This window comes from Prionailurus viverrinus, chromosome A1 (genome assembly GCF_022837055.1).
Source record: "Prionailurus viverrinus isolate Anna chromosome A1, UM_Priviv_1.0, whole genome shotgun sequence".
Taxonomy (NCBI): Eukaryota; Metazoa; Chordata; class Mammalia; order Carnivora; family Felidae; genus Prionailurus; species Prionailurus viverrinus.
This window is the reverse complement of record NC_062561.1, coordinates 90,477,003-90,504,078: the sequence shown is the minus strand read 5'-3', so window position 1 is coordinate 90,504,078 and position 27,076 is coordinate 90,477,003. Positions and strand designations below refer to the sequence as shown.

Sequence of the window (27,076 nt, the reverse complement as noted above, 5' to 3'; positions counted from 1 at the left end):
GCCCGGCCAGCTCCCTCTCCTCCCTTATGATCCACCCTCACAGTGACTTAAGATAAGAACAAGGAAAACGGGGGGTAAGAAATGTCTGCCAGAATCACATAGCAAGCTGAGTCATTCCAGTATTCCCTGAGATCATCCTGCCTCAGAAGCCTGTCCTCGCCATTAATCTGGACATTGCAAAATAACAGCAGTCAAAATGATCAAATATGTTGAGTCAAACCCACCCACATCCCAACCAACGCCACAACCTTTTCATATGTGAGACAAACACTGTCTGCCTTCTCACCCCACATTCCATGTGGTGTATGAGTCGATACATTAGGCAGTGCAGATACTTTAATAAAAGGAAGTTCATGTTCTTTTGATTATGTGAATCTGCGGTGGTCCCTGAGGGACATGCAAATGCCCTGCTATCTTCTCCTGCAAGATCTGGAAAGGTGGCGGAGCCAGGATAAGGTTTATGTCCAATGTGGTGACATGGGTCTTACTCAGCTACTGCTTTTGCTTCCAGAGGGAAATGAGCTGGTTGGAAAGTTCTGGGGAAGATCGACACCACCTGATTTACATGTTAACCCAGAGGAAGTAGCTTACCAGAAATTTCCTTAGGTCTTTGTAATTTGTGATGATCCCATTATGGATGACAACAAATTCTGGAAGAAAAGTTTGGTGAAGAGAGAAATGCTATGAAAAGGTGAAGTTCAATTCGGAAGTGAAGGACAACGATTTGGCAGTCTGAAACTCTCTACAAGCTTTCCTCCCACAGAGACTCCTGTGAGCAAACATCACTTAGCGGTGATGAGAGAGGACGTGTTACCATCTACTACAAGTTATTTTTTATTTATTTAATTTTTTAAACTATTTTTTTAAACATTTATTTATTTTTGAGAGAAAGAGAGAGAGCACGTGCACGCAAGTGGGGGAGGGGCAGACAGAGAGGGAGACACAGAATGCAAAGCAGGCTCCAGGCTCTGAGCTGTCAGCACAGAGCCCGATTTGGGGCTCAAACTCATGAACCGTAAGAACATGACCTGAGCCGAAGTCGGACACTTAACCGACTGAGCCACCCAGGTGCCCCTACGACTACAATTTAAACCTGAGGAAATACACTGCTCTCTTTGGGTTAAAAGCACCTACCAACCTGACTACGCACAGACCTCTGACCTGTGGCCTACAGTATCGTCAAATGTGTTTTGGCATTTATGTCAAATAGGGGATGATGAACACTTCATTATCCAGAAACTAGTTCAGGCATTCTGAAATGGCTTTAGGCTCAATGAGGCCACAAGCTAGCAATCCACACGTGTTCCATTTGATCCACACCACATTGTGAAAAGAGTGAAGTTTGAAATTTTGAATCCTGATTTCCAGGTGCCTGCGTGGCTCCATCAGTTAAGGGTCTGACTTCAGCTCAGGTCATGATCTCACGGTTCGTGAGTTTGAGCCCCAGGTCGGGCACTCTGTTGTGAGTGCAGAGCCTGCTTGGGATCCTCTCTCTCTGCCCCTCCCCCATTCTCTCTCTCTAAATAAGTAAACCTAAAAATTTCTGGGTGACCCCAGAAATTCTGGCATCTTTGGGCTCACCCCCATTCCTGTATGGCCATGAGCATTTCTCTCTACAGGGTCTGCCTGCTGTAGCTCCTCCCTGCTCCCTGAGCACCAGTTGGGTTCCTTGCCCCCAGCTGGCAGGGGGAGGGGACCCCTGGCCAACCCTGGAAGAGGGATATGCCTCAGTCACCACTGCATTTCCTCAATAAATAGCTGATGGATAACCTGAAGGTCTAAAAGCAGCCTGAGAGTTTTTCTGGGTAAGGAATTCCCTTTCCTCCTGAGCCTAGATGATAGACCCTTTATCATCCTTGGCATTCAGTAATTCCACCAGGATGCATCTAGAAGGTGGGTGTTCTTCATAAAGATTACTGTTCAGTGAAACTCTGGATCTCTAATTCAGTTTTTGGTCAGTACAGGCTAGTCCTTTACTGTTTTTCTTTGTTTTTATCATAATTTCCTCTCTCTCTCTCTCTCTCTCTCTCTCTCCCTCTTTTTTACAGCCTATTGTTATACTTGTGAAGTCACACACAGACTGGAAGGGATTGAATAGAAAAGCCATTTTCGACAAGTGTGCTGGGCACAGCTGAACTCATTTACGGCTTTACCTGTTATTAGTATTTTATTTTATTTTATCTTATTTTATTTTTACTATTTCACTTGTGTTGTTCTCTTCTTAGGGGACACCAGTAACTCACCTACTGGATCTCTATTCACTGTCTCCATATTCATCCACCTCTCCAATAGTTTTCATATTGACTGTGACACAGTTGCTTTATTTTCTTAACCTTGTCCCATTTTTTCATTTAATTGTCTTCTCATCGGTAGTTGGCTTCCTAGAATCTGTGTTTTCTTTACGAATGCTTCTTTGTGTAATTTTCTTGTGCAACGCTGTTGCTGGGTGTAAGTGTTCCTCAAAAATGTGCTCTTCGGTTATCCCTGATGAGTTGCTAAAGAAATTCTACGAATCTCTGCTTACTTCTCGTGTTGTTTTCTTTTCAATTACTCACCCTGAGTCAGGGAAGGGATTTTCAAGTTTGGGTGTGGGGCAGGGGGATCTGCTTGGAGCCTCCCTGCTTTGGGGACACAGAATCCCCGACTACACTGAAGTGAGGCTTCACTTTATCACCTAGGGTGGCAACCTCTCAGGGTACATGGTCTTGGTACAGTTTTTCCCACCAGCCCCACTGCTCCAGGGGTCAACCTCTGTATCTGGCTTGAGATTTGGCTGGAATAACATTCTAGGTCCTCAGCACCATGGGGTCTGCTGTCCCCCTCCTGGATGTGGGGCACTGACCCCGGAAGTGGGATGCCCTATGGTTCAAGGCATGGACCAGATCCAAGGATCTGTCCTCACTACCCAAGACCCCGACCACATGGATGCACGTGTAGCCCAGCCCCCAGGGTTCTCTCCAGGTGTTCTGCCGAGCAGGAGGTATGGGGCTCTCCTTCCGTTCTCGAGAGGAGTCCTTCCCTTCCAAATTGGGCAGGATGAGCCAGTGTTCCCAGGAGTAAGGAACATTGAGCAGAGAGGTGCCAGTCTCTCCTATGGCCCAACTTCCACGACGATGAACTGCAGTGACTCTTGCCAAGTGTTTAGCTAAAGTTTCCTGCCAATAAGCACTCCTCAACGACTCTGGTGGATCTGATTTCTACTCTACTATGGGGCTTGGTAAGAACTGACACTATGCCAGGGAATGTCTTGGGGTGGGGGTCCCAAGGGACTCCAGAGGTCATTCTCTCTGCCGGTCACCCTCCCCCATCATGCCCAGGGGTGGGTCACTGGGGACTTCTGACCTAATCAGGCCTAACCTAGAATGGAGACCCACTGGAATCTCCAGACCTACCAGCCCTTCTCTGATGAGAGGGCCTGGGGGTGTCACTGAAGAGAACTATCCTGTGGGCCCAGGCATGGGACATGGACCCACGAGCTGGGGCATTTGGGAGAACCAGGGATCCTGCAGCTCACCAAAGAGGGCCTGGTATCCCCGTGACTGCCCTGAGCAGTCACCATGTCCCCACTCTCTGTGGGGTCACTCTCTGTGACCCTAGACCACCGCTTTTTCAGTGGAACTCCAAGGTACTGTGAGCCCAGTTACCATATCTTCTAGTTTTTCAAGGAATAACAAAAGTTTGGACTTTCAGGTTTGGTAATTCTCATATTTAAAAAACATGACGCAAGCCAAGCAGAGGGCTCTGCTGCTTGGAGGGAGGCCCTGGGCTGCCTGCTACAGTCTCTGCTTCTCTAAACCTCAAGCCTTTGGCAGCTGAAGCCTCATGGCAGGGCCCAGGATTGGTGCAGGCACTTCAGACATTAACCGAGATCAGCACTGCCCTGGCTCAAGACCACTCTCCTCTGGGGAAATGAAACCCATCCCTCCCTCGGGCACCCAGCCCTCCAGAACAACACAGTCCCTTGCGGAACAGTGCCCGACTCTTAGACCTCTCATGCTGCCAAGTCGCACTCAGGCTGGGTCTCAGAAGCTGGGAGCAGTCATGGGAAGTTGCCACTGTTTTCCTGTAGAGGCCTGGGTGGGGGTCAGCCCTGCCCAGGAGCCAGGCTGAGTTTGCCTCCTGTCGAAGGCCCAGCGCTATCTGTTTGGATCCTCGGGGAAGATGAGGCAGGGAGAGAAGCATGCCAGTTGGCAGTGGGTGTGGATCCACAGTGGCACAGGTCAAAGCCAGGCAGAAACTTCAGGAAGGGGACGCAGGGCCACGCTACATACCGTTGCCTTTGTCTGAGCGCTGTGGATGGCTGTTGACAGCATTGGGGACCCCATGGGTAGCCCAGCGCGTGTGGGCAATGCCAAAGTGGGTCTCAAACTCCACCTTCAAGTCCATGCTGTCTTGTTCTAGAAGCAAGAAAAATAATCATTGACACAGTACTGTTATGGTGAGGTGGCATCATTACATGGACACACCTCAGCCACGTCAAAAGCACATCCCACCTTGGACTGCAAAGGCGCCACCCTGGGGATTTCTGCCAGATCCCTGCTGTAGTTTACTTAGTGCTTATCAGTAACCTAAGTCACCAGCCAAAATGAGCTTACTTTAAAAAGAATATTATAGATCATGACTATAAATGGAAAAACAGTATCATTTGCCAGAAAAATTAAAATAAATACATACATACTAAATATTAAAAAAAATTCTCATGCACCACCTCCTAGAAAAACAAAAAACCCCAGAAAACCAACCCCCCCCAAAAAAAACAAAAACAAAAACAAATCCCACACTCTGAGAAACACAGTTTTACGATGTAGACTTAACTCTCCTTCTACTTATCCATGCTTGGATAAGTGAATATTTTTAGTCTCAAATGCTATTGGAATAAAAGACTTTAAACTGACCCATGCTGCTTTGACTGGGCATGTGTCCCACTTACTGTAAAGTTCTTCATCAAGAGCCTTGACATTTCCTCTTTTCTTGACCAGCTGGATATGTCTTTCTTTGACTTCGTTATTATTTCCATCGATTGCCACACCTGTGGGACACACATTATTTTTTTCCTTTTTTTTGCATTGGGATTTGTTTGGTCTCCTGCACTTTGTTACAGAGTACAACTCAGGGTGAGGGCTGCACAGTGCTGTGGATTTGTCCGTTCCCGTTGGTCAGGCTTGCAGCCTGGAAGAGAACTACACAGCGTTCAGGATGTCGATTCAGCAAGATTATGATGTAGCAGCAAACAGGGGAGGCGCACCTGGGACCTGGGCTGTAGCCGCCTCACCTGGCTTTGAACCAGGGTGCATCCCCGGGAGCCTGCCTGTGGGGGAGGTTCCTCCATGCCCACCACTGAAGGTGGTGGGCTCGCTTGAGGGCACTGATGGTGCCATGCCCTGTGCTGACATCCCTACTGCATTAGTGTTCCTAAGATCCTTCATCTGACATGCTTTCCGTTAAGAATGAACAGGGACCGGAGCCTGGGTGGTTCAGTCGGTTAGGCATCTGACTCTTGGTTTTGACTCAGGTCGTGATCTCTCAGTTAGTGAGTTCCAACCCTGAGCAGGGCTCTGTGCTGACACGGTGGAACCTGCTCTGGATTCTGTCTCCCTCCCTCTCTGCCCCTCCCCCACTCGTGCTGTTTCTGTCTCTCTCCAGATAAACTATACAAAAAAAAAAAAAGAATTCACGGGGATATGAAAGTATCTGGCTCCCCCTTTCTCCTAAGGCTGCTTAATTAAAAATGGGAAGTGGACTAAATATCCACCAGTCAGATGGATGAAGATGTAAACTCTGAGATAGTCACCCAGGGGAGGATTGTGCAGCCACTGAGCAAGATCCTTAGGAAGAGTTTAGGATAACGGGAGATGCGGGAGATAAATGAAAACAGGACATAAAATTACAATTCTATAGTTACGATCAGGTTAAAAACAAAAAGTAGCTACGTGTGACACCCCCACATCCCCATACCACCTCAACATACGCACAGCAGTGACCAGCGGAGGGACACGAAGATATTGATGGGAGAGCTTTGGTAGAGATTTTTTTTTTTACCGTTATTTCTTCTTTCTCCTGTTCTCTAGTTTATTTTTAAAATAAAACTTTTAATGTTTTTTAATGTATTTTTGACAGACAGAAATGGAGCATGAGTGGGGGAAGGGCAGAAAGAGAGGGAGACAGAATTCAAAGCAGGTTCCAGGCTCCGAGCTGTCAGCACAGAGCCCAACGTGGGGCTTGAACTCACCAACCATGAGATCATGACCTGAGCCAAAGTTGGGCACTTAACCCACTGAGCCACCCAGGCGCCCCTCCTTTTCTCTAGTTCTCAAGTGACAGCAACAAGCGTTGTATCTATGAGGGCAGTCTGCGGGGCCTACCTGCCGAGTCATAGCCTCTGTACTCAAGCCTCTGCAGGCCCTTGATGAGGGTTTCGAAAATCTCCTTCCTCGTCCGGGGGACTCTGTAGTTCATGTAGGCGAAGATTCCTGTTAACAGAGGGGGAACCAACATGTTTGTAAATCACTCGGTTGGTGTTGAGGGAAAAAGAAATGCTTCTGGGGACCCAGCTGACATCCCGGGAGGCCTTCCTGGCTGCGTGCGTGGCCTTCCCCTGACATAGCCGAAGAACGGTGTGCTCCCCTCTGCTTCCGAAAGGACAGCCCCAGCAAGCAGCCCAGCCAGGGACAAGAAGTCTCGCGTAGCATGTGAAGAACGAATGCGTACTCCTTGGCCTTGGGATTTCACCGCAGAGAATTTCTCCTATGGACGCAGTCACGTGACCCGGCTTTCACCATGGCAACATTTATAACAGCAAAGATCAGCCAAACCACCCAACCACCAAGGGACATCTCGAGGTCCCAACCCATGTGGATTCCTTGATTTGCACAGAATATGCCCGGGAAGGGTCCTAAGGAGGTCACAGCAGGTGAAGGAGGCTGCAGCAGGTGAAGACAAAGGCTGAGGCCTTTACTCCTTCCTGCTCAGCCCTGTTGCCTGGAGCTTTAGCATCAATAAATGCTACTTTCGCAACAGCAAAACCAAAATCATCTCTTGGCCCCTGGAGAATCCCTACCTTCAAGGGAGGCCTGCACTCCAAGATTTTATTTGGCTTTATTCTCCATATTTGTATTTCGAAATAACATTTTCCCAAATAGGAAGTAACAGCCGTCACGTTGGCTCTCTCTAAGCTGCTCCACTCCCTCCCTCATTAAGACTATGGACCCTTGGGGCGCCTGGGTGGCGCAGTCGGTTAAGCGTCCGACTTCAGCCAGGTCACGATCTCGCGGTCCGTGAGTTCGAGCCCCGCATCGGAGTCTGGGCTGATGGCTCAGAGCCTGGAGCCTGTTTCCGATTCTGTGTCTCCCTCTCTCTCTGCCCCTCCCCTGTTCATGCTCTGTCTCTCTCTGTCCCAAAAAAATAAAAACGTTGAAAAAAAAATTATTTAAAAAAAAAAAAAAAAAAGACTATGGACCCTTGATCTGTCTCTGTCCTGCCCTGCGAGTTCCCTACCCTGACGTCCCTCTGTCCTTCTGTCCTCCCTGCTCCACTTGGGAAAACCTGCTGTCCTCAAAGCTCAGCTCTGACCCCGCCCCCCCCCCAGCAGGCTTGTTCAGGCCCCAGACTCCCCGGTTTTGGGCCACCCCAGTGCTCTTGCATCCTGAGACATCTACATCCGCTGACAAGGACACAGGCTGGCACTTCTATTTTTTCATTTCTCACTGTGTCTTGGCATACCGTCCTTACTCAATAAATGCATGTGGAATAGAACGACTGTAAATCTGCATTAATCAGGGAAGCAAGAGTATGGATCATGAACAATACTGGCCTTCAGGAATATTTATAACTCACCTTTTTTTTTTAAAGTTTATTTATTTTGAAAGAGACAGAGAGAGTGAGATGGGGGGGTAGGAGAGAGAGAGAGAGAGAGAGAGAGAGAGATCCTAAGCAGGCTTTGCACTATCACCACAGAGCCCGACATGGGGCTCGAACCCATGAACTGTGATATCATGACCTGAGCCAAAACCAAGAGTCAGACGCTTAACCAACTGAGCCACCCAGGGTACCCCATAGTAACTCATCTTATTGAGAACTCACTATGTGCCAGGCACTGGGCCAACCGTTCCCATACAGGTGTCAGTCAAAGCTCAGAGGTGTCAATCAAAGTTCAGAGGCTGTATCTACCATTACCTCCCTTTACTTTCTAGAACAGAAGCTTGGGAGGCTGTGACTGGGAACCAAGGAGACCTGACCTTAGGACTTAAATGCTCCTAACCACCAGGCAGGGCTTCCTCAGGGATGAATGGAGTTAAAAGGTTTATTTTCCAAATTTTAATGATTTGATTAAAAAAATTTTTTTTAATGTTTATTTTTGAGAGAGACAGAGCACAAGCAGGGGAGGGACAGAGGGCGAGGGAGACACAGAAACTGCGTCCAGGCTCCAGGCTATGAGCTTTCGTCACAGAGCCCGGACGCGGGGCTCAAACTCACGAACCGTGACATCATGACCTGAGCTAAAGTTGGATGCTTAACTGACTGAGTCACTCAGGCACCCAATGATTTGATTTTTTAATTTTCCTACTGTTTTTCTGGGATGCTGGAAAGGTCTTACCAGGATTAAAAATTTGCCAGATATCTGCACCCCCACGTTCATTGCAGCATTATTACAATAACCAACACATAGAAACAACCCAAGTGTCCATCCACAGATGGATGGATAAATATTTACAATGGAATATCATTTGGCCATAAAAAAGAAGAAAATCCTGCCATTTGCAACAACATGGATGGCACTTGAGGGCATTATGCTGCATGAAATAAATCAGACAGAAGAAAGACAAATACTGTATGATCTCATATGTGGAATCTGAAAAAAACCAAACTCATTGATACAGAGATCAGCTTGGTGGCTGCCAGAGGTGGAGGAGTAGGAGATGGGAGAATTAGGCAAAGATGGTCAAAAGGTATAAACTTCCAGTTATAAGATAAGTAAGTCCTGAGGATGTAATGCACAACATGCTGACTATAGTTAACAATACTGTATTGTACATTTGAAAGATGCAAAGAGAGTAGCTCCTTAAAGTTCTCATCAGGAGGGGGGCATCTAGGTAGCTCAGTGTTGGTTAAGTGTCCGACTTGGGCTCAGGTCATGATCTCATGGTTCATAAGTTTGAGCCCCGCATGGGGCTCTGTGCTGACAGTGTGGAGCCTGCTTGGGATTTTCTCTCTCCCTCTCTGCCCCTTCTGTGCTCTCTCTCTCTCTCTCTCAAATATAAATAAATAAACTTAAAAAAAAAAGTTCTCATCAGGAGGAGAAAATGTTAACCGTGTGAAGTGATGGTTGTTTAACCTTATTGTGGTGATCATTTCACAATATATACATATAGCAAAGCATTGAGTACACCTAAAACTTTTACAGTGTTACATGTCAATTATATCTCAATAAAACTGGGGGGGGGGGGGAAGGGGGAAAATGCCAAAGATGAACCACAGAGAGGACAACCTGCCTGAGGGTTGACCACAATTATACACAAAACCTCCCGTAATATCTCCAGTCATTAAGAAGATTAGGTTCAAATCAGTATAGTGTATCTGAATGAATGACAAAATGTCCATTAAAGGAATGTTGTATCCCTAAGCAGTGAGTAGGGTCACATTATATGAACATTTAATTTGCTAAAATTCATTCTTCTAGACGTAGACAAAAGAGAGGCGATGAAATTCAGAGGTGCTAAAAATGGTAATTTGAGGGGCACCTGGCTGGCTCAGTTGGTTAAGCATCTGACTTCAGCTCAGGTCGTGATCTCATGGTTCGGGAGTTCGAGCCCCGCATCGGGCTCTGTGCTGACAGCTCAGAGCCTGGAGCCTGCTTCAGATTCCGTGTCTCCCTCTCTCTCTGCCCCTCCCCTGTTCACGCTCTGTCTCTCTTTCCTTCAAAAATAAATGAACATTAAAAAAAATTTTTAATGCTATTTTTCATTCTTACGTCCTGTGCATTACCATACACAGTATATATTTGCACACAAGTATTAAAGTGCAGAATTTCTATATAATTTCTTTTATTATTTATTTTTGAGAGAGAGAGAGAGAGAGACAGAGCACAGCGGGGTAGGGGCAGAGAGAGACAGAGACACAGAATCCAAAGCAGGCTCCAGGCTCCGAGCTGTCAGCACAGAGCCCCATGCGGGTCTCCAACCCATGAATTGCAAGATCATGACCTGAACCAAAGTCGGACGCTTAACTGACTAAGCCACCCACGTGCTCCCAGAATTTCTCTATAAAAAAACATGAACACTGTGCTTTCTGAGCAGTTACAGATGCTTTCTTTTTAAAATGGCTAAGGGTAATTTTGGTGGTCAGCTATTTTTGTCTTCCTGGCTGACACTAGATCAGGTGAGAGGCGTTGAGTGTAAGGCCTTGTGTATAGTCAGGGCACCTCCCCAGCAAAGGCGCCTGTCCCCACAGGGCTGCTGAGCGTTTGGGTCACAGGAGTTCACACTTTACCCTACACTCCAGACCTCAACACATCTGGGCAGATGATGTATTTTTGTCACCTTGCTCATTAAAAAAAAACAACCGAATAGTTACCTTCTAATGGAAATACTATAAAATTTTGAACAGTTCCATTCAGATATAAGTCACATACCTTAATATTCTCCCATTTCAATTGTACAGTTCAGTGGTTTTCAGTACAGTTGATCATTGAACAACACGGGTTTGAAGTGCTCGGGTGGACTTTTTTTGATAACTTCAGAACTGTACTGTAAATATCTTTTTCTCTTCCTTATGCTTTTCTTCATAACGTTTTCTTTTCCCTAGCTCACTTTATTGTAAGGACACAGTATAGACTCCATAGAACATACAAAATATGTGTTACTGCTTATTGGTGAGGCTTCCGATCAACAGTAGGTTATTAGTAGCTGGGTTTGGGGGGAGTCAAAGTTATCTGGAGATTTTCGACTGTGTGGAGTGTTCGTGCCCCTAACTCCCCAATTGTTCGAGGGTCAACTCTGTGTTCACAGAGTTGTCCAACCATCACTACAATCTATGTTCAGGTGAAACTTTTCTTTCTTTCTTTGTTGTTGTTGTTGTTGTTGTTGTTGTTTTGCTGTTTATTTATTTTTTGAGAGGGGGGAGGGGCAGAGAGAGAGAGAGAGAGACAAAGACAGAGACAGAGGATCCAAAGCGGGGCTCTGTGCTGACAGCAGTGAGCCCGACGCAGGGCTTGAACTCATGAACTGTGATATCATGACCTGAGCCGAAGTCACACGCTCAACCAACTAAGCCACCTAGGTGTCCCCAGGTGAAACTTTTCATAACATTAATTTTTATAGTCTCTGTGTGGGTGAAACTTTTCATAATATTAATTATTCTGCAAAATATCAAAGTTCTCGGGGGGGGGGGGGGGAGGGGAGGGGAACGTGGTCAAATTCCAGTCACTGTAAAGACCACAGAGCTACGTGAGACAATTCTGTCTGATCGTTTTTGGAGTCTTCCCTGGCATCCCGGGAATCCTTCTAGAATTACAGCTGCGCCTCACGAAGGGGAGCTGACAGGCATTGCAGATGACTTGAAGGCCCCTGTATAAACTCTGGAAAGGTTTTAAATCTGAGATACTTTCATGAGAGTGCTCTAGGGCCTCTGTTGTCCACCTGTCTCCTGCAACTCCCCTTCTCCGGGCCGGCCAACAGTCTGAACTCCTGTCAGGCATGTATGTTCTTCGAGTGTGTCTCTGGCTCTCAGATCCAGAGTAGCCTTCTTGGTGGGAATGTGGGGGTGCTGCTGCCAGAGCCCCAGCGGCGGCTGGGCTGGTTAAAGCGCCCTTGTCCTGAGGACCACCAGCTGTGTCCACACCCAGCCACTCGGGCACAGTTTGGGAGAATATTCTGGGGGGGCGGGGGGCGGGGGGGGCAGCTGCCAGGAGTGGTTTCCGAGGTCTTTGCACAAGAAGGCATAAATCTAATTTCGAACTAAAATCTCTTGCATGCTGACATCTATTCAATAAGCTCTTTCATTAAACTAAGCACCATCTCTCTCCCCTTGCAGCTCTCCCTCTTGGCAGGCTTCTCCCTGCACTCTACTGAGATGAAGTAAATAAAACGGCCTTGACATCATGCTCTTACTATTTTAAAAAAATTTGGGGCGCCTGGGTGGTGGCTCAGTCGGTCAAGCGTCTGACTTCGGCTCAGGTCATGATCTCACAGTTCGTGAGTTCAAGCCCCGCGTCAGGCTCTGTGCTGACAGCTCGGAGCCCGGAGCCTGCTTTGGATTCTGTGTCTCCCTCTCTCTCTCTGCCCCCGCCCCGCCCCCCCACCCCCCAGCTTGTGCTCTGTCTTTCTCTCAAAAATAAATAAACATCAAAAAAAGATTTTTTTAAATGTTTATTGATTTTTGAAGGAGAGAGAGACAGGGTGTGAATGGGGGAGGGGCAGAGAGTGGGGGAGACACAGAATCCGAAATAGGCGCCAGGCCCTGAGCTGTCAGCACAGAGCCTGATGTGGGGCTCGAACTCACAAACCGCGAGATCATGACCAGAGCCGAAGTCGGACGCTCAAACGACCAAGCCACCCAGGCGCCCAAAAGATTTTTTTTTTTTAATTTAAGAAATGGAATAAAACTGCTTTTCTCAGGCATTTCTTTTGCCATGCACGTCAGAATTCCTGTCTGGAATCCCTTGCATCTGTAAAAAGAACAGCAGTGAGGATCCATTTTTCACCTATGAGATCAGCAAAGATCCAAGAGTTTGACAAGAAGCAAGAGTTTAAATTTGTGCACCCTTTTTGGGAGGCAATTTGGCAATCTTTCAAAATTAAAAATGTACACATCTGTTGGCCAGAGCTGTTGCTAGGAATGTATCCAACAGATAACTCCGCAGTGGGGTATGTGTGAGTGCAGGAGGATGGTCGCTCAGTGCTGGAGACTGGGGACAGCCTGCTGCGTGGCAGGGGCCAGGGAAGTGGCAGTGCAGCCATGTGGTGGGGCCCCTGTGGGACCATAGGCAAGTGGCCTTCCATAGAGAATGAAGTGAAGCTCGGTGTTTTCCTGGAAAACAAGCTACATCTCCAAGATGTGTCAGGGGAGAAAGCAGCTCACAGAACAGGAGTAAATTATGCAAGGAGGGGTGGGGAGACACGTATTTCTGGAAGGGCACCCGAGACCTGGGCGGGGGTGGGGGCAGTGGTTGCCCCTGAGGAGGGGACTGGATGTAGGGCAGAAACTTCCTTTCCACTCCACATGTGCTCTTTGTAAGGTTACAATATTTCGCCACGTGCCCATATATTCTATTTTACCATGTGCGGCTCTATGAATGAGATATTGGGGGGTATGGGATTGTCATCCAGCCCAGTCTGACTTTGCAGACTTCTCCATGACTCCCCAGTCCCGCTCACCCAGAAGAACGATGGCCACAAGGAGGGGAAACTCTGCCTGAGCACACCTTCCCATGTATAAAAGGGCGGGCTCAGGGTCACCCAGGGGTGTTCCCACTTCTGGGTAGTGTGAGGTGCCCACGTAGAAAATGCGGGGGATGCACAGGAAGCCAATACTTTCAGAACCTTATCTTGTCTGATCCTCATGACGTCTTGTGCCAAGACTGTGGTTCCCATGGACAGACAGAGTACCTCTGGCTCTTGTAGTGAGTCACAGCCGGGTTTATCTGAGTGACTGCAGGTTGTCTCCCTGGTGCTCCCCCCAAATCAGCATAAGCCCTGTCTTACGGTCCTACCCCAAGGAGTGAGAAATAGCTCCCATAGAGGTGACTTGGTTTTTGGGGGGAGATGCCCACCCTGATGAAAAAACCTCTGAGCTCCACTGGTGGGGTCCAGGCCATGCTGCCATGCCCTCTCTCGATCCCTGGGAGACTCCTTCTTGGCCCCCACCAGACATTCCTGCTTCTGACTCCACTTTCTCTGCCCCTCCGGGTCACGGCAACTACAGCAAGTCTGGCTCCTCCTGTGTCCCTCCCTCCCTTGCACAGGCAAGACGGTAAGATCCCTCCTGAGGTGGCTTAAAGAAATGCCTAGACTTGGGACAGAGGCCACTCTGGCCCAACCACCCCAGCTCAGCACCTGCCCCGTGCCCACACCCCACTCTGGCATCCAGAGCTTCCAAACAGCTTCCCAGGGCCCTACTCTTAAATCACATGGGGAAAGTGAGTGAAAAGGAGAAAAGCCAAATTAAACCCCAGGAAAAGCTCCAGATGGAGGCAGGATGGAGACTAGTGGCCCCTCTGCCTGGCTCACCTTGGGGTCTTGGGGGATCCAACACACCCTCTGCAAACAGCATGAAAGATCATACTGGAACTCAGGATGAAAGGCACCACAATGAGGTCCTTCCATGCAGGCAGGGGACTCTCAGCCTCGGAGTGACAGATGACGACAATGATCAAATAGGGAGGCCAAGTCCCCCGGACACATAGCCAAAACTGAGAGCACCAAACTCCTAGAATCTTCTTTATAACCCTTGGAATGCCTGGGATGGCAGAGAGGAGCAGGGGCTATTTGAGGCCTGGAGGATGAGGGAAGAGGTCAAATTCACAGTGGGCAGGCTGGGGTCTGTATTATGAATCTGTGACTACAGTTTTGGAAAATCTCTCCTTCCCTCTAGGCATTAGCTTCCCAATGAAAGGCCTGCCCTCACTGTAAGTGAGGGTGGACGGTTCGAGGCAGAGATCCAGCCTGCATCCCCCAAGGGTTAGGGGCTCACTCCACGGGTGCACATTACCACCCAGCCGGGCTGGGCACCCCCCGCCCCCCCCCCCCAGGACTGAGGGTGCTTTCTCCACCACCATCCCATGCTTCTCCGCACTGAAGGGGCTGACCTTTTTAGTCCACGAGCCTAGTACAGATTAGATACTAGTCCAGTTCTCAAGTCGGCTTACTCTCCACCCAGGCAGAAGACATGCCGGTTGGATTTTTTTCTCACAAAATTCCTGAGCATGTGTGTTTGTGAGAATGTGTGTATACATGTGAGTGTCTGAGTATCAGGGTGTGTATGTGTGTGAGTGAGCGTGTTGGGGTATGTGAGTATATATGAGTGGATGTGAATGTGTGTTTGAGTGTTGGGTGTGTGTGAGAGTATGAGTGTGCATGTGTATGTGTGAATTTGTATTTGAGTGTTGGGTGTGAGTGTGCATGAGTATGAGCATGTGTGGGTGTGAATGTGGGTTTGAGTGTTGGGTGTCTGTGGGTGTGTATGAGTATGAGCATGTATAGGTGTGAGTATAGGTTTGAGTGTTAGGTATGTGTGTGTGGGTTTGACTGTTGTGTGTGTGAGTGTATGGGTGTGAGTGTGTGTTTGAGTGTTGGGTGGGTGTGGATATGAGTGTGGGTTTGAGTGTTGGGTGGGTGTGAATGTGTATGGGTGTGAGTGTGAGTTTGAGTGTTGGGTGTGTGTGTGTATGGGTGTGAGTGTGGGTTTGAGTGTGGAGTGAGTGTGTGTGTGGGTGTGAATGTGGGTTTGAATGTTGGGTGTGTATAGGTGTGAGTGTGTGTTTGAGTGTTGGGTGGGTGTGGATATGAGTGTGGGTTTGAGTGTTGGGTGGGTGTGAGTGTGTATCGGTGTGAGTGTGGGTTTGAGTGTGGAGTGTGTGTATAGGTGTGAGTGTGAGTTTGAGCGTAGGGTGTGTGTGTGTGGGTTTGAGTGTTGGGTGGGTGTGAGTGTGTATCGGTGTGAGTGTGGGTTTGAGTGTTGGGTGTGTGTGAGTGTGTGTGGGTGTGAGTGTGGGTTTGACTGTTGGGTATTAGTTATGGAGCAGGTCTACTCTCCTGGATGAGGCCCCCAGGTCAGGAAGGCCACTGGGCCAACCAAGAGGACCACAGTGGAGGCTGTGACCTCTCTGGGCAGCACCATATTGATGCATGGGGACTACAATTCCTGCTGCCTCCTCACAGAAGCAAGACCAAAGGCAGAGGTGCCAAGGGGATGAGAGGTCCCATGGCAGTGTTCTCACACAAAGACACAGGTACCCCAAAGCCTGGCTCAAGGTCAGGAGGGAACTGGCTCCTCTGAGGACGGCCTCACCCTCCCTCTGGCTTCTCTGGGACCCCATGGGTTAAAGTTTACCGCACCACTGGAATCCCTGTGATAACAGGAGACTCCACTTCCTGCAGTAAATGTGGGCAAGGCATTTCTATTTTTAAGAAAAAAGTTCTTGTTGTCCTTGTCATTTCAGGATTTCACAAAGAGCAAAGGGAGAAACAACATATACTCTAAATTGTACTAAAACACGCTTACAAGAAAGTGTGAAGTCTTGTTTAAACTGCCAAAATTTGGCCGTAAAAATAAAGTCAAACTTTTTTTGGTGAAATATTCCCTCGGAAAACGAAAGAGACAGCCGATCAGATCAACTTGCTTCTTTTTGCATCAGTCTCCAGAACCTTTTCCCAAGGGTGTTTGTAACCTCCAGTCCATCTCCCTTTACGAGAAAATTTCACTAAATATGAAAATAATCCTTCAATGTAAAAGCACTGTCTGCTAATGTTACATCACCGAATTTCCAGAAGGTTCCTGTGAACTTGGGAAACCCCCAGTGAATAAGACCAACTGATGGAGGAATGGCGTGATGAAGGGGAGGAGGAGGTGGGAAGATCACTTCCAGCCCTGAGCCCCTCCCCAGATGGCTTCTGGGAAGCCGTCTGTCTGAGAGTGCACACAGTGGTCTTGTGGGCAGGATGCCAGCAGGGTTTGGGAACTTCTAGGACTGGCTTCCGTGAGCCAACCATATGCACCTCTTCTCAACTCCACCATCAGGGACTTCACATTGATGACCTGAAATTAGCCATGGTGAGCTGGTGGTCAAACATTTAGCAGCACATCCCTGAGCAGGGGCTCTGTTTGGCGAGGCTCTTGTGGCTTGGGGACATAGCAAGGCAAGCAATCTGACCCCAGAGTCTGTTCCCCAAGAACTCCAGTCCAGCCCCTTCTGAGGTACCCTTCCATGAACTGAACCATTACAGGGAGGAAAGGAGTGTTAGATATGACGGGGTTCCCAGAGCCAGAAGTCTGAGCTCTCCCCTGTGTCTTGTAAACTCCCTGGAACTCTGTTTCCTCAGCTGAAATGAGAGACAACCCCCCTAAGCACATGACAAGCTCTCCTAAAGACTGCTGTGCAAGCAGATAGACGTGTGTGTGTGTGTGTGTGTGTGTGTGTGTGTGTGTGTGTGTGTCCTGGCCCCTTTTGATTCTGGGGAATGAAACCACACCTGCTTCTCACAGGGAAGAGATGAGTAGGAAGAATATCTACATGCATGGAGGCCAAATGGAGTGAGTGCCATATTTACAGGACACAAGCCCTGACTTCTAGAAAAACTGGAAACTATTTGGTCAAATGGGGTATGTAGCACCATGCCAGTGAAGGATGGGGTCTTTGATGCCTACATTCACCTTCTTACTATGGTGGGTCCAGTCTGCAAGTTCTGGGACCAGGGCACTTCCATGTGTGTGTCAGACATAGAGGGGAGACTGGTAGCCTCTGGCCAACATCCCTGTGGCCATGACTTGACCATCTGAGATTAGCAACATTGGACTATTCTTGGGGAAGGCACCTAAAAGCCAGAGCCCAAATAATAATGGATAAATTATTGGATAATGGATAGGGGAAGCTGGGTGTCTCAGTCGGTAAAGTGTCTGCCTTCAGCTCAGGTCATGATCTCACAGTTCATGAGTTCAAGCCTTGAAGCCCTGGGTCAGGCTCTGTGCTGACAGCTCAGAGCCTGGAGCCTGCTTTGGATTCTGTGTCTACCTCTCTCTCTGCCCTTCCCCTGATCACATACTCTCTCTCTCTCTTGAAATAAATAAACATTAAAAATGTTTTTAAAAATTATTGGATAATGGATAAATAAACAATGGCCCTCAAAGATATCGGATCCTAATCCCTGGAAGCTATAAAAATATCTTGATGCAAAAAGGTCTTTGGAGATATGATTAAATTAAAGATCTTGAGATGGGAGACTTTCCTGTATTATCCAGTTGGGCCCTAAATGCAGTCACAAGTATTGTTATGAAAGGGAGGCAGAGGGACATTTGACATGGAAGAGAAGGTGAGGTGACCACAGAGGCACAGACTGGAATCAAGAGATGCAAGCCGAGGGATGCTGGCAGCCACAAAAGCTGGAAGAGGCAAGGGACAGATTCTTCCCTAGAGTGTCCAGAGAAAGTGGGGCCCTGCTGACACCTTGATTTTGGTCCCATAAAACTGAGTTTTGGACTTCTAGCCTCCGAAACTGTGAGAAAATAAATTTAGGTTGTTTTAAAGCAACAAGCTTGTGGTAATTTGTTACAGCAGCCAGCAGAAACTAATATACCAACTAAGACAAAAGATAACGACTTCAAAGTCTTTTTACCTTCTAGCAAAATCTAAGAATTTGCTAATTTTCATGGCCAAGTTTTTTTCCTCCCCTCTCATAAATTACTAAATTCAGGAGTAAAGGATAGGGCAGATTTAAGAATTCATGGATGGGGGTGCAACTGGGTGGCTCACTTGGTTGAGCGTCTGACTTGACATAAGCTCAGCTCATGATCTCATGGTTTGTGAGTTCAAGTCCCACACTGGGGTCCCTGTTGTCAGTGCAGAGCCTGCTTCGGATTCTCTGCCCCCCTCTTTCTGCCCCTCCCCTCCCTGCATGCTCTCTCTCTCTCTCTCTCAAAAATAAATAAAACATTAAAAAAAATAATTCATGGATGGTAAGTGCAATCCTTTTTGCCAAACTCTCATGCATGCGTGGTCTACACCGCCATGCCCTTGAACATGCTGTGCTCTCAGCCTGGCACACCTGTCACCCTCTTCTCTCTGTGGAGCTCATACTTGAGGCCAGGCTCTTGCAGTACTGTTCCTGGGAAAGTTAGTGCTCCCTGCCTCTGCTGTGCTGGGGTCTCAACTCAGACTGCGTGTGGGCCATCAGGTAACATCAGTGAGTGAGGCAGCTGGGCAGGAGGACTGGTGAGCTAGCACCCATCATCCTAGGGGCCACCGTGCATTATTCAGATATATATAACTCAGGGCTGCTCATCTTCAGATTTTTTCAAGAGAACTTGAAAATCCTCCCTACTTATGTGAAATCTCCCAATTTTGTAATGGAGGACTTTAAAACATAAAGTTTAAGCCCTGTGTACCACACAGAAAGATGTCTGCCGACTGGTTTGGCACAGAGTTACCAGGCTGTGGCTTGTGTCAGATGTCTTCTCTCTGTGGCAGCTTTTACCTAGTGAGCTACCCCATCCCTGCTTGGTGACCACCTGCCTCTCCAACTCCTTGTCCCTTCTCTGAGGGGAGGCTCGTGCCCATGTGGCCCCAGGGCCTGGAAAACACAGGACCTCTCCAGGAGCAGCACTTCACTAATGGCTGAGCAAAGAAGGAAGGAGAGGAGGAATGGGAAGATAATAACCTTTCTATTGGCAGACAGCAACATGCCAGCGTCTCTCAGATGTCAACAAAACCTACCTGTCCCTCAGCTAAACTCTCAGTGCACTGAAGCTCTGAGGGGCATCTTCTCAGTGTGTGCAGGGTCAGCTAGCACTGGGTCCAGGTTTCTGCGGGAGAAGTGGTGTACACAACGGGGAGTAAGAGCCAACCTAAGCCTGGTCATTAGCAGCTGAAGGGAAGGCTCTCAGCTCAACCCCTGCTGACCATGGACGGAACAGCCCTGAAGATGTGACCACATCACAGGTGGCATTCGAGGTGGCAGATCACAGCAGGGCCACAGTCAGCCCAGAGAGAAGACCTAAGACTGCTCCTGCTCAGACATAGGCATGCGCAGACCCCTTTGGCTTCCAGTTCCCCAAATGGAAAGTTGACGAGGGTAAGCGACTTATTCCAGGAGCTTCTTCACAGTTTCTGCCCTGTCCTTGTACCAAGTACGCAATCATTGCCTTAGCATTTTTCTATAAAATTGACCAAGTGTTTGAAAACTGACATAAATGTTCCACAAAAGAACACAACCATAAAAAGGAAAACCAGTATCACTTGTCATGCACACACAGGCCATTATCCAGAAACAAACAAACAAACAAAAAACGAGAACAACGTGTTTAATTCTCGACAGCAGCTGTTGTCAGGTTTGACTTGGGATGGCCTTCTCCATGCAAGGGGTGCTCAGCCAGTGTTGGGGGGGGAGGGGCTCTGTAAATGACACATTAGCACCCAGGTGAAAAGAAATAACTTTCCCACGTTGGATATCACTCCCTGACTTAACCAAGGGCTGCAAGGTGGGTGGGATAGGCTGGGGTGGGGGGGCTTGGTGTAAGGATATAGGTAGTCACAGAGCCAAAGCTCATCCTTTCCTTAGGGGACAAGACATATGCAGCCCTTTAAGAGAGCAGAACAGGACCCCAGATTTGGAGAGTCTGAGCCCATCTCTCTTTGCAGAGATGGGCTCAGAGAGACAACAGAGAAAGCTAGATGCAAGTTGGAAGCAGGAAGGCAGGCTGGAGGAGAGGCGGGCCCAGAAGGGCACCTGAGAGGAGAAAGGAGGGAAATTGCCAGTGCTGGAGAGGCAGAGCAAGGGTCTTGGTCAGTGCACTAGTCTGGCTCTAAGGCCACCAGTTGGCCAAGGGCCTTGAATGCCACACTGAAGGGTTTAGAACCCAAAGGTCTTCTGGCAAAACTGCCACCTTTGCTTCTTTTCCCTCTCTCTCTCTCTCTCTCTTTCTCTCTCACGGGAAACATCCACAGGCAGGCCTATACATTGTTAACGATGCCCTGGAGCCCGGAGATTTTTGCTGAAAGTTCAGGAATTTAAATTGATGCCCACTTAAGGCCACCAGTTGGCCAAGGGCCTTGAATGCCACACTGAAGGGTTTAGAACCCAAAGGGCTTCTGGCAAAACTGCCACCTTTGCTTCTTCTCTCTCTCTCTCTCTCTCTCTCTCTCTCTCTCTCTCGGGAAACATCCAAGGCAGCCCTATACATTGTTAACGATGCCCTGGAGCCCGGAGATTTTTGCTGAAAGTTCAGGAATTTAAATTGATGCCCGCTTGGCCTGGGGGAGTCTGCATCCCAAAGCGAGCTGTGGGCTCCTTGGTCAGTGGTTCTTTTACACTTTCAGGAGCCGTTGGCCTCAGAAACAAGGCCTGTACAGATCTTGGCCCAGAGCTCACCGCTGGCACATCCCGCCCCACAGCCCTCGGCGAAGTCAGACAGAGGCCTTTCATGGCTTCAAAAGTTCCACCAGGTCCTCCAGCCACAGGAGGCTGGAATGGGTAACTGAATCCTACTCAAGGAAAAAAAATAAAAAAGGCACAGTGACCTTTTGTCCCAGCACAAGTTCCCGGCCCTCTCCCCAGCCAGCGGAGGCGGCCCAGCCAGGAGTGTAAGGAATTGCAGATGTGCGCGCAGGGCCGCAGCAGCCCTCGCCATGGCCCAGCAGTCTCCCGGGACAGCGCCGAGGCGCCGCGGTGTTCAGGACGCCGGAGCCCAGCCCCACTCCTCGTCCCGGACTCCTTCTCCCAGCTTTGCCTCGAGGCTCGGCGGTCCATGCTGCCTTTCCCCCCAAGCCTCGCCGAGAGCTCTTTCAGCAAAGAGGTGGCAACATGGAATCGACCCTTCTAGGGACAAGAGGTTCATTTTGGCACGCGAGGAGAACGCACAGGCCCTTCCCGAGCGCACGAGGGCAGCTCCCGACGCCACGGGGGCGAGCCCGGCCGGCTGCCGGGAGGTTGCAGGTGGGGTCGCCTCTCCTGGGTGGGCGCGGTGGGCTGAGAGCAGTGCTGGGCACCCCGCGCCCCGGATGCGTGAGCTTGCGCGTGGCCGCCTTTGTGGGCGACTTGGGGTGCTTTTCTCACTGGACATGGGGGGAGGGAGGGAGGATACCTCTGTGTTGTGAGGGTCCAGGCCCCGGACAGGACCAATTTCATCCCCTCCGTGGGCGGCCGGGCCGGGTCGCCCTCACCAAGTCCGACACCAGGGTTGGGCACCCTTCTCCCCCACCCCTCCCTGGGACACCCACTCGGAGACAAGGGGCAGAAGGACGCAGGCCCGGCCGGTGAAAGCCCCTTCTCGGACCTGGACAGATCGATGCCCCCATCCCGCACCACCTCCGGGTCCCCGGCGCCCGGCTCTCGGGCCCAGGCGCCGAGAGACTGGGGAGCCGGAACCCGCGGCCACCACACTCACCGCACATCGTGGCTGCTGCATGCGCCCTTCGCGGCTCTGGGACTCTGCGCACTCTGGACACTCGGAATTCCGTGCGCGCCTGGCGCTCCGCGGGCCTGGACTCCCGCCGCTCGGCCTCAGGACCTTATAGCTCGGAGCCCTCCGCCAGAGGCGGGGCCAGGGCGGGGCCTCCTCCCGCCTGCCTGCTCCCCATTGGCCCCCGGTTGTCGTGACAACGGTGGGGACTGGGCCCCCAGGAGTCAGGGAACTGGGCGAGGGGCGGCTCCCAGGCTCAAGTTCGGTCTGTAACGCCTGGGTGTCGGGTCCTGAAGATGGACCCGGGGGTGGAGACCGTCTGAGTTCAGACCCAGACTCAGGCTCGGTCTAGGCGTGGGACCTTGGACAGGGGACTGAATCGCTTTGTGCTTCAGTTTCCCAGTCTGTAAAATGGGATGACAATGGAACCTACCTGCCTAGTCCTGGTGAGGATTAAGACGCAGAGCACAATGGCGGGCGTGACGCACGTGTTCCCCTGTGCGCCCTTCTGTTTGCCGGGCTTCTCCGAGGGCACCAGAATCGCTGCACACTGTAGGTGTTCAAGCCTGGTCCCCTCTCTGTAAGGAGAGAACTCTAGAGCCTGATTGATAAATGAGAAAACTGAGGCCCCCTCCGAGGTGGAAAGGGACTTTGCCAAAACAGGGCAGCCGGAATTGACAAATTCTGGCAGTGGCAGAATTCGAACCCGGGATTTCCTGGAGAGCCGGAGCTTCAAGATGAGGATTTCCCCCCAGGTCGTGAGCCAAGCAGGAGCGACCCAGGGAACCACCCCCTCCCGGAGCAGCCCTGGCGGACCTGTGAGTAGCGCTGGCGGACCTGTCCTCAGCGCACTGGCCTGCACAAGCCAGGGGCTTCTCCGCCCACCCGCCTAGAGCCCCAATGGGGCCCAGCTGTGAGTCACTGAGACTTGAGTTCCTCCGCCCTGGTTCCCGGCCGTCTCCTCCCCTCCCCACTGCGCTCCGGGCCTCGGTCTCCCGAGGAAGGTCACGAGAACTGGCCCAACACTGGCGTACTTTGAAGCCATCTGGTGTTTTTTATTTTACTTAAAAAAAAAAAAAAGAAATCTTGATATTCTAAACAGATCCTCCCCAGTCGTGTTAGAGCACAAAACGAAACTTTTTGCGTCTTGTCTCTGGCATTTTTCCTGATGTAATTAATCTCTGTAGCTTCACCAGGGCTCTGCAGGTCCTACGGGGGAGAAGGTGTTTGGTTTACCCACTTGCCCGTTGAGGAAACTGAGGCTCAGCCACAGTAAGGAAGGGGTTTGGTTGAGTCATCCTGCTGGGAAACAGTGGAACCGGTTCTGGAGCAGCTGTGTTTGCCTTTCACCCTTCACTCTGCAGGGTCACTTTCATTTCGTTCATCCATTCATTCCCTCATTCCTAAGCAGCTGCTTCATACCTGTCCTGATGCTTAATGGGACTTAATGATGAGTGGAAATAGTCCATTCCAGGGACTCCTGTGGCACTTACAGAGTGGTGGGAGGCAGACATTAATCCAGTGACACCAGGAGAACAAGAAAATTCCAGGTTGGGATTGGGAGACAGGGAGGGGGCAGGGCAGGTTGGTGGGGAGGGGGCCAGACTCTGCTTGGGACTGGGCTGGGGCTGGAGTTGGTACAGGTCAGTGTAGACCCAGGGCAGCTTGCCAGAGGAAGTTAACAGGCTGGAGAAGGGAAGTTCAGGCATGTGCAAAGGTCCCACTGCTGACAATGATAGCTGGAGTTTGGAGTCTGGAGATGAAGCTGTTCTGCCCCAGCCCAGAGATGGGAACTCGAGTCCCACCCTATGTAACTGAGGTGGGAACAGCATGGTGTCATCAGGCCCTCTGCAAGCACCAAGACACCAGGAGCCCTGGGATCCTAGCTCCTATCCAGCTCCCCAGTGAGGAGTGGCATGGATGCTAGGACCCCTGTGGAGGTATCTGCATCTGCTAGCCCATTATCCCTCCTGCTTTGGGACTAGTTATGTGACCTGGACCACATAACCACTAGGTCCCCCTGGCCCTGGTATTGGTTCAGGAATCAGCATGTGGCTCATGCTGAGCTCTTGACAACCTGCTCAGGGACATGGGAGAGATCAGAAAAGATGAGCTTCTTCCCTGTCTGGTGGCACAGCTGTCTGGAGGGTAGACTGGTGATGCTGGGGTCCCTCTTGTCAACTTTGGGGTGGGGTGGGGAGGAGCTGTCCAAGAGTGAGGCAATCCAGAGCAAAACAGATCTCTAGGATGGAGACAGGTGCACATTTGTTTTTTGAGAGAGAGAGAGAGAGAGAAGGACAGCATGAGCAGGGGAAAGGAACAGAGGGAAAGAGGGAAAGAGAGAAAGGGAGAGACACAGAGAATCTTAAGCAGGCTCCACACTGAACATAAAGCCTGACACGGAGCTTGATCCCATGACCCTGAGATCATGACCTGAGCTGAAATCTAGAATCAGGACACTCAACTAACTGGGCCATCAGGAGCCCTGAAGATGCACATTTTTTGGAGCCCCCGGGTTTAGCTGGGGCCAAAGCCAGATTTACTCCTGGAATTCTTGGTATCAAGGCTCAATAAGTTCCCATCTTCACTGGAGGCACTTCAAAGTGACTTCTGTCATTCGCAACCAAATTGAGTCCTGATTGCTTCAACCTCCTGGAATTGTGATCTGAGGTTCAGGGAAGCAGTTAGGCAGCTGGTGGCCCCAACCTATAAGGTGCTGCCCCTTCCTGCCCTCAACCTAGTCAGGGACCTGTCCTGGTACAACCCAGGAGGCCCCTGGGATTTAGTAAGATTAAACAATCTGCCCCAAGTCACACAGCCAGGAAGTAGGGGGCTGGTCTGGATCAGGAGGCCCAGGCATGGCCCCTCTCAGAAGAAGGAGGATACAAGACCATGGGTAGATGCCTTGCCTAGCCTGGCTCCATACCTGTGCTCCCAGGAGAATCCTGTGCCTGAGAATCGAGCTGGAGCCAGAAACTCACAGGGCCTGGCTGATCACCATGGATGGCTCTGGCCTCACTTTCCAGGAGTGACCTTGACCCTTCTGGCCAACAGAATAAGACCACATGCTGGATTTGGTAAGAGCAGCCACAGATGTGGTTTCTTCACCTGCCCATTTTTTTCAGATCTCAAGTCAACTTTTATATAACTGGGGGAATTTGTTCACTGACTGGTTTCTCCCAAAAAACCCAGAAATCTACTTCCTTCTCCTCTTTCCACATAGTCCATTAAGTCCCACGGCTGTCCTGGTAGACACGGAATGTGCTTGCTAGCCTTGGGCCACAGTGTCTGTTCAGATGCTTTTTTTTCCTTTAACATTTCCACTGGGTCCTGGAGTGGGTTATAGGGTTCCAGGTATGATGAGGGCTGCCCTCTAACTCCTGTGGGATTCCTAGCTGGGCTTTCAACAGCTCCCATGCTGTCATCGGGGCCCTCACCACCAGTCTCCACTTATCCCAGCTGGGCTGTGGCCACTGGGTGGCCCAGGGTAGTCACCTGTTCCTCCTGATCTTCTTGTTCCCCTCTGAGAGCAGAAATGCCAGGCAGACCTCGATGTCAGCTCCTGAAGGTCCCAGGGACCCAGCCCTGCCAAGAGCTGTGCAGCGCAGGCCTTCCCAAGCTTCAGCAGAGGGTCCAGGGAGCTGGGGGGGGGGGGGCGGGCAGGGTGCTGAGGTGTGTAGCTGGAGCTCTGCATCGGATCACTCCCTCCAGGGGTTGGGGCACAAGATTCTTAGGGGACCTGGAATAGTGCCCATGACAGACAAGGTTCAGGGAACCCAGGCCAGAGACTACCTGGGTAGAGTTCCTTGCCTCAGGGTGGCTCGTCCTCAGCTGAGATCTGTGGTGGGGAGCACAAGCAGAGCGAGGTATGAGGCCAGACCTGGGCTTGGGGCGGGAAGCCACACCCCCCAGACTCCTCCCTTTTCTCTTCTATGGGGTTGGGTTCTGGTGGAGTGGATAGGGGTGGGGTGGGGTGCAGAGGCGCAGGGCTAGGGAGGGTCTTAACGACTGGCCCCAGGACCAGGGTTCGAGGACAGCCAGCAATGGAGATCTGGATCGGAAACGGAGGCAGGAATTCTGCCCTGAGTGTAGGCCTGGAGGGAGTAAGGCTTCAGGAGGTTGGCCGGGGCATGGGAGAGGGGAAGCGTTGTCTGGCTCATTTTGGGTTACCAGATGGCTGCCCCCACTCTCCCATCCCTAAGGCCAGCATTGAGGCAAGAGAGGTCCTCCCTTCCCTTTCAGCTCAGCATGGAGGTGACCTTCCTAAAGAGTTCCTTGGAGCCACGGACTTTTTCCAACTTCTTTCTCTCTTCTGCAGGGACTGAGGAGGAGTTCTGTTACAAGCCTGAGCTCCCATATTCTTTTATGACTGGAAATTAATTTAACAAAATAACAAAGTTAATTATAAATCTGTATAACTTTGTTCTTCCAGGAAAGATACACATTCATTTTAGGAAGGAAATAAAAAAGAATCTTGTAAGGGTTAATCCTATCAAGTTTTTTTACGACCTCCCCAAAACAATATTCTTTGCATTGGTAGTCATTATTTAAACAATAATATGGTTATACCACAAATACTGTTTTGTAGCCAGAGTTTGATCTTTGGATTAGAAGGAATTGTGGGGGCGCCTGGGTGGCTTGGTCAGTTAGGCGTCTGACTCTTGATTTCGGCTCAGGTTATGATCTCACAAGCAGTTTGTGAGTTTGAGCCCCACATCCACTTCTGCAGACAGCATGGAGCCTGCTTGGGATTCTCTCTCTCTCAAAACAAATATATAAAAACTTAAAAATAAATTTTTTAATGTGTATTTATTTTAGAGAGAGAGAGACAGACAGACAGAGGCATGAGCAGAGAAGAGGGAAGAGAGAGAGGGAGACACAGAATCCGAAGCAGGCTCCAGGCTCCGAGCTTGCATCGCAGAGCAGCGAGGCCATGACCTGAGCTGAAGTTTGACACCCAACCGACTGAGCC

At 50.0% G+C, this 27,076-nt stretch overlaps 1 protein-coding gene across 1 annotated transcript in view; it reads right to left on the bottom strand.

Moving 5' to 3' along the window:
- Positions 1 to 23,030, bottom strand: part of GFPT2 (glutamine-fructose-6-phosphate transaminase 2) — a 49,390-nt gene extending 26,360 nt beyond the window's left edge. Inside the window, exons 1-6 of the mRNA XM_047867569.1 lie at positions 22,921 to 23,030; positions 22,090 to 22,682; positions 6,363 to 6,470; positions 4,931 to 5,029; positions 4,272 to 4,397; positions 592 to 650 (exon numbers count right to left, since the gene is read on the bottom strand). Of these exons, the coding sequence (XP_047723525.1) occupies positions 592 to 650; positions 4,272 to 4,397; positions 4,931 to 5,029; positions 6,363 to 6,470; positions 22,090 to 22,096 (399 nt within the window). The 5' untranslated portion in view covers positions 22,097 to 22,682; positions 22,921 to 23,030. The remainder of the gene's footprint in view (positions 1 to 591; positions 651 to 4,271; positions 4,398 to 4,930; positions 5,030 to 6,362; positions 6,471 to 22,089; positions 22,683 to 22,920) is intronic.
- Positions 23,031 to 27,076: the final 4,046 nt, after the last annotated feature.